At 39.9% G+C, this 13,557-nt stretch overlaps 2 protein-coding genes across 2 annotated transcripts in view; both read left to right on the top strand.

Moving 5' to 3' along the window:
* Nucleotides 1-666: 666 nt before the first annotated feature.
* On the top strand, nucleotides 667-1,469 carry cga (glycoprotein hormones, alpha polypeptide; the record flags this gene model as incomplete). The annotated part of the gene is made up of 2 exons (XM_079261599.1): nucleotides 667-924; nucleotides 1,392-1,469. 2 exons carry the CDS (start codon nucleotides 667-669, stop codon nucleotides 1,467-1,469), a joined length of 336 nt encoding a protein of 111 aa, XP_079117725.1.
* Nucleotides 1,470-2,492: 1,023 nt separating this feature from the next.
* The window catches only part of znf292a (zinc finger protein 292a), a gene marked incomplete at its 5' end in the record, with an annotated part of 12,433 nt that continues 1,368 nt past the window's right edge, over nucleotides 2,493-13,557 (top strand). The window contains 8 exons of the mRNA XM_079261762.1: nucleotides 2,493-2,642; nucleotides 4,291-4,445; nucleotides 5,298-5,376; nucleotides 5,581-5,716; nucleotides 5,891-6,093; nucleotides 7,354-7,490; nucleotides 8,237-8,378; nucleotides 8,571-13,557. The exon at nucleotides 8,571-13,557 is cut by the window's right edge and continues 1,368 nt beyond it. Of these exons, the coding sequence (XP_079117888.1) occupies nucleotides 2,493-2,642; nucleotides 4,291-4,445; nucleotides 5,298-5,376; nucleotides 5,581-5,716; nucleotides 5,891-6,093; nucleotides 7,354-7,490; nucleotides 8,237-8,378; nucleotides 8,571-13,557 (5,989 nt within the window). The remainder of the gene's footprint in view (nucleotides 2,643-4,290; nucleotides 4,446-5,297; nucleotides 5,377-5,580; nucleotides 5,717-5,890; nucleotides 6,094-7,353; nucleotides 7,491-8,236; nucleotides 8,379-8,570) is intronic.

Raw genomic sequence — 13,557 nt, 5'->3', positions numbered from 1 at the left:
TCAATACAAGTCCTAAACTTTCTTTGGAACCCTAAAGAGAAAACATCCACAGCTGTTAACAGTCTCCAACCAGAATAATTATAAACTTCCTTGAAAATACTTAGGAAATTTGGATAATCTTTTTGTTGTTGCAATCTTTACTTAAACAATATAGTTAACACACTTATATGTAGCTCATACAAAGGGTCAGTCTTTACTAAACCACAATGCCAAATAAAATTTTTAATTACTGTCTTTCCATTTGTTGTGACCTAGCAAATGATAACAACTCTTAGTTACCAAGTAACAAAAATCAAGGGATTAAATGTAAGGTACATATTCAAGATGGCTGAGGTATATTATGAGTTTCCATGATTTGCTTTCATCATTTTGAGCTTTAAAGGGATTAGTGGGAAGGGGTCAAAGGAGTCACTGAGATAACCGATAAGGCAGGCAGGTTTCACCTAATCCAGGAAGTTGCTGGGACACTGATATAAAATTAGATTAATTGAAGCAGAAGCCTTCAATATAAAGCAGTCCTGTGCAGTGTCACAATGATGAGGAAACCTGCTCTCGATGAGGTGCCACTCTGTTTGTATCAATGATTTACTCTTGCCTTGATTAAGCAGGATTCTGCTTTACAGTTTTCTTTTGTCTCCACATTTCTAGATCTCTGTTGGAACCACGATGGGCTCAATGAAATCAACTGGTGTTTCTTTTCTTTTGTTGTCTGTGCTTCTGCTTTCTAAACCACCTTCTCTAGTGGGTTGTCACAGTTGCATGCTGGTCGAGAGTTTTTTCTCAGGAAAGCTCCCAATATACCAGTGTGCAGGCTGCTGCTTCTCGAGAGCATATCCAACACCTCGCAGCGCCATGGACACAATGGCGGTACCAAAGAACATCACTTCAGAGGCAACATGCTGTGTTGCCAGTCATTCCTCTGAGGTACAGGTGGTTGTGGAATAGTATCTCTCATACTGTGTTCAATGTAGGAAATGTATAGAATCTTATAATAATAATAATAACCTGAGATAATAATTATGGTCAATATGTGTGTTGTTCTGTCATTATTATTATTTATCATAGCAAGTTAACTTTAACTCAATGGTAGGGTAGGCATTAGGATAAGGTTAATATGATATTAATTTGCCAGTGTTCAAATTGCATCAGTATATTTTGAAGAGTGATTGCATGAATACAATCTTTTGGAGAGTATTAATAGCTTTTAGCGTAGTTTCTTGAACTGTGATGTTAGGTCTGATATGTCTGTAACAGGTTTACAACAAGCTCCTTTAAAGCAAGTTCTAATTCAATTTATACTTTGCTTTCTTGTTGAAGAGCTAAATTAAAACGGTGGTATTATTCACTTGGACAGTTTGTGTTTTCTCACTTTTTATCCTTTCCCCTTTCAGGTAAACTCAAATGGCCTAACTCTAAGAAACCACACAGGCTGTCACTGCAGCACCTGCTATTTTCATAAGAAGGGGTAACAGATGGGGGACCTGAGACCATTTGACAGCACTTGGCAATGTTTTTAATATGTGCAAGCTCTTCTCTGTTTTAAAGTCCATCTTCTTGCTATTGCCAGATACCATTTTGATTGTGTTCTTGTACCTGTGATGTGTAATTATTAGTTTGCTATTGTTGCATTAATAAGAAAGTATTTAATTATTTGTGGAATTTTTAATCAATTAAAATGTGCACAAAGGTATTACATTTTCATGAAAGTGTGTCATTTTTATGTGTATATACTGTGTGCTGAAAGGATGCTACTATGGGTGGGGGCGAGTGGACATCTCGGTCCTACTCCTTTGTTAAGTGAAAGTTTTCCTCCTATGACAGAGATGAAAGTAGAAGTACGAAAACCTTCACTTAATGGAAGAGGACAACTGAGATTTAATCTCTGACAACAGGATAGTGGATATAGAGAATTTTAGGTCTATTTACACCTCACTTTCTTCAGATCTGCAGTTTCCTAAGTTAGTAATCAAATAAATTTGATGAGAGATAGGTCAAAGTGCTTACTTGCAAACCCAAATGATCCTTAAGCGGTGACAGATAAATTCAACATACAGTATGGAATTGTGTAACGAGGAACTACCAGGCAAGTTGTACTGAATAGTGTTGCAATGCTCAGAGTAATGCACATTTATGAACCTATGAAAGGACAGTAAATGTCAGTCAAATTTGTATTCACTAGGGAGTCTGTATGATTGAGGCTGGTCCCTTCTAAGATTTCCCAGTCAATCCGCTGCAGTATCTTGTGAATCAAACAGTTTTGAAGGAAATCCAGTTTACTCAAAAATAGGCTGATGAGTGTAAGTATGAGTATGAGTCAGTACAAGACGCACTGTCTGCGTGAAGTGTGATCATGTGCTGCTCCTGGATGCTTTTTTTAAACATCAGGAATATGCATGAGGAATAGTGTGTTCTCCCTTCCCCCCTGCGTGCGCGTGCGTGTGAGGGTCTGGCAGCGTAACATCTGTGCGTACGCGGTCGTGATTGTTGTGAAGATGGCGGAGGGGGAGACAGAGAAGGAATATGATACACGGAAAGCTATCGAGGAGCTCCGAGAGCGGTTCCAGGGTTTGACCACGGCATTAAAAGAGAGTTCGCAGTCTTCATTGGAAGCCACCTTGCATTTCTGCCAGGAGTTTTGCCAGGTTAGTCCGTTCTCCCCCTGCTCATCCCGGGCAGCCTGCAGCCCCTCTGGCTTCCTGGCCGAGGATGCGCGTATACGTTTGCTACAACAATGTAGCTAAGGGGCTAGCTGCCTCGCTAGCTCCCTGGCATTTCGTGGTGTGGAAAAAACCTCCTTGAGGGTTTTCAGCTAACCTCTCAGTGATGTTCATTTGTGGCATGCATTTATTTGCAAAGTCAGGCAGTTTCTGTGGAATAAAGTCACAGCAGAGTCTGCCAGCAATGCAAGTATTGCTCGTATTTTCCAGGCCACATAGCTAATAGCAGATGAATGTTGCTAGCTGGTATGCAGGGTCCCCCTGCCCTGTGCAGTGGTCATGCTGTGCAAAAAATGGATAGCTGCGTTAGCGAGATTTTCCAGGGCGATTACATTGATGTGCACTGAACGATACACTGGTATTAGCAGCTTGAAATGTCACGTTAACCTTAAAACAGAGCATCTCCGCGACGTTTTCTAAAGATGTATTTTAGATTGTAGAATTAGGCACATTTTGGTTACTTTTGTGAATGTGTTTCATTGAACGGAGAGAGCAAGGGTTTTTTTTTTTCTGCAGGGGCTAGCCTCGGCCTTTTGTACTAATTATTCCAGCTAATAACATCTCCGTATATGTTAATTACAACGGTAGTAGCATCACCAGCAAACTGTGTTAAAGTTATGCCAGGGGCAAAAAATCAAGCGATCCGACTGCATCTGGCTGAGACAGTGATTTGAAGGGGAAAGTGTGTCAGTGGTCACTGACTCCATTACATCCTCCTCATTAATTAACACTGGCTACGCAAAAAAAAAAAAAGATTTAGGGTCTCCATTTATGCGCATTTTTTTTTCTTTTTTGTTTTTCGCACCAAATTACTGATGCTTTTCGGTATGTTTCCATTCCGCGCGTGACCGCTGCGAGGAATTCATTCAACTTTAAAGTTATTGTAGGAAATAAGTAAAAAAAAAAAAAAAAAAAAAAAAAAAAGAGAGAGAGAGAGAGCGAGAGAGAGAGAGAGAGAGAGCAGGGACGGGTCTGTCTGCAGTTTGTAGCATCGATGTACTTCCGATCAAGTGAGCACAAGACTTCTTTAAATTGCTATTATGCTATTAAGCAGCATGTCAATTGTATCTTTTGCTATTTATTTTCTTTTTATTATGAAATCGATATTTCTGATATATTCTTTCAGTCTAATTTGGGTCAGTACTAAGGACAATTTCTTTACGTAATAACACATGTAGGACTGTTTAGTATAACACGTAACAAGAAACGACAAATATACAGCTTATAACTAGGGAATTTGTCAAATTTCTATGCAAAAAGCCTTTTACATTGCATATTATTTTCACATGGGACTTTTCTATAAGGGTTTTTTTAGTAATATGATTTAACATAAGGCATACATAAAAATGCCATAATGGCACTGACCATGTGTGTGTGTTTGTGGGGGTTGTCCTTTTTTTTCCCCCTTTTTCCTTTTTTCTTTTTCTTTTGCATGTTTGTATATTAATCCCAAAACATCCCTGGTTTATTTATTTATTTATGTTTGCTTCAAATCACCCCCCACCAACCCCAATGATGAATAAAAGTTTATATAAATATAGTGAGGCTTATTCCCATACTTGTTTTTTTTCAGGTTCTTGTAGAACATGCTGGTCGTTGGAAAACTGATGAGGATCCGCTGCCTTTGCTTGAGGTCTACACCGTGGCCATCCTCAGCTTTGCTCAAGCTGCCGCCTGTCTCTCCTCCGAATGTGAAAATGTGCCACTCCTACTTGAAAAGTTAGCACTGTGAGTAAAATACTGTAGAAACAACTGCTTTCAAAACTGTGTTTATTTTCACAACTGTCATTTGTTTGATTTTTTTTTTTTAAACCAGGTTTTAGTGTGTATTACGTATTAATGATCTAATATAGACTTAAAAGGTTGTTAACATTATGTTAATAGTATTTATAGTTTTTCAATTGCTGTTTCAGAGCCAGAACCCAACTCTTAGAACCAGTTCCTTCTTGTTCAACTGTTTAAAACAGCAAATTAATCTCTTTACTGGAAAAAAACAAGTCAAATCGCTATATGCTGTCTTGCTGCACTGTGGTTGTCTACAGAAATTCAAAACACTGTAGTAGGACCATTGAACATAAACATGTCTTGGAAAAGATGCTTAAAGTGAGTTAATGATGTGGTTTTGTAGTAGCTCATTGTCTGTAGGAAGAAAGTAAAACAAAACAAAGAAGAAGGTTCTTTGCTTGGACCAACTTTCAACTGGTTTTAGCAGCAGCCATGAACCAGCACGGGAGACAGTTTTAGTTTAAAAGAGAAGTCCTCCAGCATACAGTGTAGAAATAATAAAATCTTACACTGTGGTCACTAAAATCAGTGATGTGATTTAATTATTAATCATAAATAGAGATTTATTCTATTCTTAGCGCTGTGCTCACAGGAAAAACAACAGTGGCCAAACCTACACTGATGGATGTGCTGCTTCTGACATGTTCACCACCCCATTATTTTCCTACAATTCCACACTGACATTACTGCTACAAACACTGAATAGTTATTCTTGCATGGTTATTCTTATTTTATAGAATGTGGGCACATCCTTGACCTAAATCTGGCTTTAACAAATGACTGTTTGCTTCACAGGAGCTGTGCAGAGCTGCTGCTCTTACTGCCCCAGCATGTTCCTGGTGCCTTATGGGAGGAGTTTCAGTCCTCCATGAAGGTCAGTATCCCCCAGGCTATTAGAGTTTTTTGGGCTTATCTTTACAATACTAAGCCAAGAAAAGTTGATAGAAAGAATTTGGTGTGGATAAGTAAGAAGCAAAACACATAGGTTGAAATCTTGGTTGTATTGTGTCACATTATTTGGCATGTGTCCCATCAGTGCATCAGGGTTCAGCTTTTTATTGTTATTGTTCCCTTACAGTTGGCACACAACCTTCTACAAGAAAGTGGGAGCACACAACTCCACCTGCTCTGGATTCTGGCACAGCAGGATGGCGTCTGGACCAACACGACATTAAACAGCATCTTGTCCAATCAAATTCCACAAACTGATCATGGTTAGTGCACACATTTCTAACACATATGGATTGGTTGGGAGGCGCGTTTAAATTAAATTATGATTATTGCAATTTCTTTAAATAATAAATTGTTTGGTCGTCATTTGTGTTTGTTTGAGTTCCTTCTCATGGATATTTGCACTTCTTTTCCCCTTTTTTTATTTTTTACTTTAGTCCTCAAGTATCTTGAATTAGAGGGCCCCACGCTTCTCAACATGCGAATAAAGCACCTTATCAAAGTGGACAGTGTTGATAAAGCTGCTCTCCTTGCAAAGTTGTGCTCAGAATATCCAGGATATGAAGGAAAAGGGAACTTCAAACAAACCTACCTGCTTTGCATTTGCATGTCAAAAAACCAGGAGCAACTGATGGAAGAGGTAAGAAACAGTTCTTTGTGAACACAGTATTCTTTGTGTAGGCCCTTTTTTTTTGTACGCAAAGATTTCCAATAATTCAACAAAGAAGACTTCCTCTCTATGCTGCAGCTGCTCACCTTTCTTTGTTCACACTGACCACACCAAGATGGTGTGATACTGCTCTGTGGTTTAATGTAGTGTGCTGGTTGATGTGTTTTTCATTCTGCTGGCTTTCCTTGACTACCAACTCAAAGTTGCTTTAATTTAGCCCTTGCTAATGTGTTCTCTGTTCCCTAAAAAGAAAGAATTGTGAAGCTCAGACAGCCTCAGCTTTACATTAATATTTGCAGTCACTGTTTTGGTCACTGATGTACCTCCCGTAAACCTCTAGCACACTGTAGTAGTGTGGCATTTCAAAAACATCTGCAAATGGCTTAAACACCTGAATTAACTCAATCCTTTAAAACTTCTCATTATCTCTGTGACTGAGCAAATGTCAGTTTAGGCAACAGTGTTTACACTTTTTACTGTAACATGTTATTAAAAATTTATTATATTTAAAAGAGCCTTTATTAAAGGGAATCAAAAGTTGCCGTTTTCTTAAATGAAATGGAAATTAAATCCATCAAATTAACTGTTCAATGCATCCCTGATATCTGACAAAAGCTTCATTTACATGAACAGAATTATTCCAGTATTGGTCCAATTAAAACTTTACTCAGAAGAAGACTATCCACATAACAGTCTTTTATTATTACTTATTACCCAGATAAGGATTTATTCATGGCATCAGTTGATCCACACACTTGTTTCACAAGATAAGCCTTTGTTTGTTGCTAGGCCTGACGGTTACAAGACTTTGATAGACTTTAGGCTTTTTTTTTTTTTTTTTTAAGGATCCTAGTTGCTTATTTTTGGCTTGTTTTTATTGACTGAATTGCTTGTTTTGCCTGTTCAGAACAGGATAGTTGTGGGTAAAAGAAAGTCATACTTCTGGGGAGAAACCAAAGTAATGCTCTATATTTTGAAAGATGTAGATGTAATGCAGGCTTGGGATTGGCTATAATATTGCAGTAATGTAGAGGGTGTAATACGTGCATGACTCATTATTAAAACTATTGTCCAGAACATGTGAACAAGAATGTGAATGAAATATTTGACAATAATACATATTGGAGGATCATAATATGAATATGTGCTTTTTAGAATAAATACTGTTGTGTGCTTAAATGCCGCTAATGAAAGATCTTAAAGTAATATTTCTTGGCTTTTCTCTAATAGATTGCATCAATAGACTGCAAAGATGCTCTTGAAATGATCTGCAACTTGGAGTCAGAAGGAGATGAGAAAGGAGCTCTCTGTTTGTGTACTGCCTTTCTCAAGCGTCAGCTTCTCCAAGGAGATGTTTATTGTGCTTGGTAAGTGTTGCAGAATGTTTCCCACAAATTGTTATAAAAACAGCAACAGAATTACTTTTTCTGATGGACTGCTTTTGGATTGTTTAAATGTATTGATCAACAAGGCTAAAGATGCCTTACTTATGTTTTTTTCAAAAGTATTGTTCCACCCAAGTATGGATGAATCTAGTATGACTGATACAATCGCTTAATTTCCTTAGACCCACAAATTTCATTGTGTGAGACAATAACCATGTTTACACGTATTCATAGTAAAAGCCTGATTGGAATAAAAAAAAGCTAGAGAAAAACATACCTGTTGGAATATTCTGATCCAGTCATTAATTTGAATCTAAATTCCATTCTGATTGAGACAGGTGGGTTACTTTGATTGTTTTACCAGTCAACGTGCATGTAAATGAATCCTGAAATAACTTCAGATTGTTACGGGGGGAGAAAGTGAAATTGGTGAGATGCAGAAACAGCTGTGTTATTTTCTGTTGGAAATGTAAAATTTCTCCTACTGCTGATTCTGGCACGTCAGACAATCTATACATGTGAAAATGATTTGTTTCTGTTTGAATATGTGATGCTTGTAAACATGTTTTGATTGGAATAATATTACATGGAATCTTAACTGGATTGAAGAAATTTAGCACATATAAACATTTGCTATAATCTGTGTAACATTCTGTTTATTAATATTAAACAGATCATTAAACATTCTCTTCTATTATAATCTTAACTAGTTTTCTTAACGTTTTCAGGGAGCTCACTTTGTTCTGGAGTAAACTACTCATGCGATTGGAGTCATCTGCAGAGTCATTTCTCAGCCACAGCAAAGAGATGACTCTTCTCTGTAGAAGTGTCTGTCACATTCTGTTTCTCATCAAAGTCATTCAAAATGAGGTAAGGAAAACCATTTTAAGTGCTTGGACTCAAATGAACAGGGGCTTGTATGTTGCTGTATGTGATGCCATAGCTACAATGCACTAAGACCTTTTTCAGCACAGAAGAATGGAGTTGACTCAAGTTTTATAAAATTATGATAAAATCTTTGATATTTTCTCTTATGTTTTGTTTTATTATTTTATTTTTTAGGTTGGAGAGGTGGGGCTTCCAGTGTGTGTAGAAATGTGCATTCAAGCTCTGAAAATGACCTCCAGTGACCATAAAGACAGCAAGTCTACTATCTGCAAGACTATTTCCTGCCTCTTGCCAACGGATCTAGAGGTTAAGCGTGCATGCCAGTTGACCGAATTTCTCCTGCAGCCTACTGTTGACTCGTATTATGCTGTGGAGTCACTGTACAACGAACCAGACCAAAAACCTGAGGAGGACGGTAGTCTGCCTGTGCCCAATTCTTTACGCTGTGAGTTACTGCTGGCCTTGAAGACACAGTGGCCTTTTGATCCAGAGTTCTGGGACTGGAAAACACTGAAACGTAACTGCTTAGCATTGATGGGCGAGGAGGCAGCTATTGTCTCATCTATTGACACACTCAATGACACAGATGAACAGGAGATGGAAAGTGCACTTGGCAAACTCCCTGAATACAGAGATCTGGAGGATTTCCTTCTAACCACTACAAATGAACTCAATGAAATTACAGATGAAAAAGAAAAGAACAGAGAGGCTAAGAAGCTTAGGGAGCAAGGTTTTGTGTCTGCTCGGTTCAGAAATTGGAGAGCCTACATGCAGTATTGTGTTTTGTGCGACAAGGAGTTCTTGGGTCACAGAATTGTTCGCCATGCTCAGAAACATTTCAAAGATGGAGTGTATCTTTGTCCGATTTGTGCTGACAGTTTTGAAAGTAGGGAGGTTTTAGAACCACATGTAGCATCACATGTAAAGCAATCATGCAAAGAAAGACTAGCAGCAATGAAAGCTGCAGGGAAAGTAACCAAACCATTTCAGTCCCCTAAAAGCCCATCAAAACTTTCAAAGGTTGCGGCAAAGATAAACAGCCCTGTAAAAGTTGAATCTCAAATTGGCAACCAATTGGTGACACCTGTAAAGATGGAACAAACTACATCAGACACACAGATTAGTCAGGATTGTTTCTGTCCTGTGAAAAACTGTTCAAAGTCTTTCAAGTTTTTCCGTAATCTCATGGCACATGTCAGATCTCACAAGGATGATGAAGAGGCTATGAGGTTTTTAGAAATACAGAAGCAGAAAGTGGTTTGCCAGTATTGCAGAAGGCAGTTTGTTAATGTCAGGCATCTTAATGATCATTTGCAGATGCATTGTGGCAGCAAACCATATATCTGCATACAGCTGGATTGCAAGGCCAATTTTAATTCCAATTCAGAGCTCCTCATGCATAGAAAAACACACCCAGAATTCAAGGCCCAGTGCATGTTTCCAAACTGTGGCCAGGTTTTCAATGAGGCCTACCTATTGTATGATCATGAAGCTCAGCATTACCTTACTTACACCTGCCAAACAGACAACTGTGGGAAGATATTCTATTCACAGTCTGAATTTTTGTCCCACCAAGAGCATCATAATGCAAATGTGCCCATTAACAGTTTTAACATTATGAATCAAACTCCCCCTGTTAGTGCAGTAGTAGGACCATTACCCGAGAGCACACAAAGCAAAGATGATGCACATTCTGCTGTTTTGAGTCTTGAAAGAAATAACATAGATGCCTATGTGAGGGAAGCATCAAAGGAAAATGCATCACCGTGCAGATCACCAGAGGTTGCTAAAGAGTCTGCTCCCATGAAAGTGAAACACTCAGTTGAAAACATGCTGAATTCAGCAGCAGGCCTTGGGATAAACGAACCAGAGAAATGCTTCTCTCCACTGGCTAACCCCACTCCAGCACCTGCTCATGCAAATATACCACCAGAGGCACCACATATGCACCATAATGTGACTCCACAAGGTGATATTCCTGGAGTTTATCCTGTTCCTAGTGCTACAAATCCTGGGGCAAGTCAACAGGAAAATCTGCATAATAATATACAAGGCGGTGACTTCCAGAAAGTGGTACCAGAAATAATGTCTCAGAGTCAAATCAAGACAGAAATTCCGTGTTCGCTACAAGGATATCCTTCCAGCACACCTGCTGTTCCTGCTGGAAGTGAAGAGAACCTGCATTGCTGCCCATCTAATGACTGTTCAAGAGCATACAGTACAAACAAAAGTCTGTCAAGGCATGTGAAGAAGCAGCACCCTGAAATATTTGAAGATTGGAAATTAGCAAAAAAATACAACAAAGTGGCCAAAATAACAGCGAAAAAGGGGAATAGGCCACCAAATCAGCCAGGCATACTATGCAACAAACCAGGAATGCAGCAAGTGGATTATCAAATGGGATGCTCTCCCTCACCATCCCAGTGTTATCCTGGATCAATGGAGCCTGTACCTATTACTCCTATGGTCAATCCTACATTGTACCCTTCCTGGGGCTGCCCTAGTAATCCCAGTGTGATGATGCAGTCAGACATGTCTCAGTCATGGTCTTCATCTCCTGTCAATAACAGCTATCCTGATGCCTTTAACGTCAATGAGTACCCCTCCCGCAGCTATCCTCACTGGCAAGCAGACCCTTATCAAACCACGGTGCCCCACCCTTCTGACAGAGATCATTCAATGGCAGCTATACATGGTCCTACTATGCCACATCCTCCTTCAGATTCAAGTTTGATGTCTCAGTACGTGTCGAGTTCTCTAATGCTTGACAATGGGGGGCACATGCATAACGGAGGACATCAGTATGGACTTATGCATCCAGATGGCACTGGAGACAGTGTAGACAGTGTAAGGAAAAGCAGTCCAAGTATGACAGGACATGTGGATAATGGAAACAGTATCTCAACAATTGACAGCCTTCCCGATGGAAGTTACCACACTCCATATGCTCCAAGTGAGAACTCGTGTCTTACTCAGTGTTCATCAATTGATATGCCCATGAAATGTCTAAGCCCAGAGGCTCAAGTTCCATTGAAAGCTACAAATGAAATAATTAAGACAGAGAACGTGCCAACCCCAGGTTATGAACAGATGGACAACTCTGTAGATGGCATACTCACTCCACACAGTGTCATTCACACTGATTTCCCTTATGATGACGACTGTCCTAATGCTGAAGGTGAAACCAACCCCACAGATGAAAAGGATCCTGACCCACAGAAAGGAAAACGCAGCAGATTGAGCAAACGTACCAAATGGCCAGCAATCATCAAAGATGGCAAAGTTATATGTAGGAGATGTTTCAGAGAGTTCACAAGCACCAAATCTCTTGGAGGCCATCTGTCTAAACGCTCACAGTGTAGACCTCTGGATGAAATTGACTTAACAGCAGACTTGCCAACATCCTTTCTGGATTTCCTCAATGACCCTCATGTCCCTGATACTAATGGTGCATTGTTCAACATGCCAAATGGAGATTTCTCCCAGGAATCTTCCAGCTTGACCACTTTGACCTCACCTATGGCGCTGAAACAGGAGCCACAAAATACAAATATAACTGACCATTCAAACTCCTTCTCAGTTCCCCCTGAAAAGCAGCAAGAGAAAGCAAAAGAGATGGCAAATCCACCCCTCGTTGGACCTTATCAAGAGGATAACCTGATGGAAATGTCACATGCCTTTCAAAGGCTGGATTTGATTGAGGCTGCACAAGAAAAGATGCGGAATGCAATGTCCATAGAGCAAAATGTCAGTCATAGTGAGACACCCCCTGACCGTGAAAAAACTAAAACACTGAGTAAAAATGACGAGAAACCCCCTGAAAAGGTACCAAAGCCTTTTAAGTGTGACCAGGATGACTGTGAGTTCTCATTCATGACAAAGGAAGCGTTATTCAAACACCTGAGTAAAATGCATGATTATTCCAATGAGATGATAGAAGAACTGAAAAGAACGCCATCCAAACTGTCTCCTTATCCTTGTCAGATTTGTCCAAAAACATTCACAAGAACAACTGGATTGAGGATCCACTATGAAAAAGTCCACAGATTGTCTAAAGCAGAAATGCAAAAGTTAAAAATCAGTGCTCGTAACAGACGAGCATTCAGGCTTAACAAAGAGAGCATGTGTAATAGTCATGCAGGCGTTGAATCCACTGCAGTTCGTGTAACACAACCTCTACCGATGTTACCGGCTATAAAACAAGAACCCCTTGACATTGTAATCGCACCACATCCAAGCAATGAAAGAAATCCAGAAAATTCTGAAATTGCATCAGGAGAGGCAGCGAGACCAAGTGTGACACCTGAAGTATCAACTGTTACACAACTGCCATCACCTCAGAACTATTTGACTGAAAAGCCACCTGGGGAGGTGGCACCATCGACTCCTGAAAGACCTCAGGAGCAACCAAAGCCAGCCGTGGTACACCAGAGTCCAGACGTGAAAATGAAACCCAGCGTGAAAGAAAAACTGAGTCCTGCTGGAAAAGGAAAAGTGCAGCAAGAAAAGCCAGATGTGTTGCAGAGTAAAGTAAATGAATCAAAGTCCTCTACTGCATCTGCTTCATCTTCCCCAGAGAAACCCAGCAGTTCCAAAAGCACACCAACAAAAGAGGAGAAGAAAGAGAAATTTCAGAAGAGGTTAAGCCTCAAATTGTGCGACGCAGACAATGCCTACAGCCCGTACAGACCATATCGCTGTGTTCATGAAGGATGCTCTGCAGCGTTTACCATCCAGCACAATCTAATTCTTCATTACAGGGCCATGCATCAGGCATCGCTGCCCCCTAACAAACCTGAAACTGAAACGGAAACTGAAATAGAACAGACAAGTGTCAGTAATAGTACACCAGAGGCCAATCAGAGCAATCAGAGCATAGAAAAAGATAATGAAGTCAGGTGTCAAGTGAAAAACTGTTCAAGGGTGTTCATGGGAATCACAAGGTTAGTGCAGCATTACCTTTTACTTCACAAGTTCACCCGAGACAAAGCCACCGCCATGATGGCTAGCATGACCATAGGGACATTCAACTGTGACCGGCCAGAGTGTGCTCTCCCCTTTGAGTCTGTGGATAAGTACATCGAGCACATTAAAAATTTCCACAAGGAAATTGCCATCTCTGAGAGCGGCTCAGTTGATCCAACCTTCCGGTGCGAGTATG

The sequence above is a fragment of the Telmatherina bonti genome (assembly GCF_933228915.1).
Source record: "Telmatherina bonti genome assembly, chromosome: 22".
Taxonomy (NCBI): domain Eukaryota; kingdom Metazoa; phylum Chordata; class Actinopteri; order Atheriniformes; family Telmatherinidae; genus Telmatherina; species Telmatherina bonti.
This window is presented reverse-complemented; position numbering and strand designations above follow the sequence as displayed.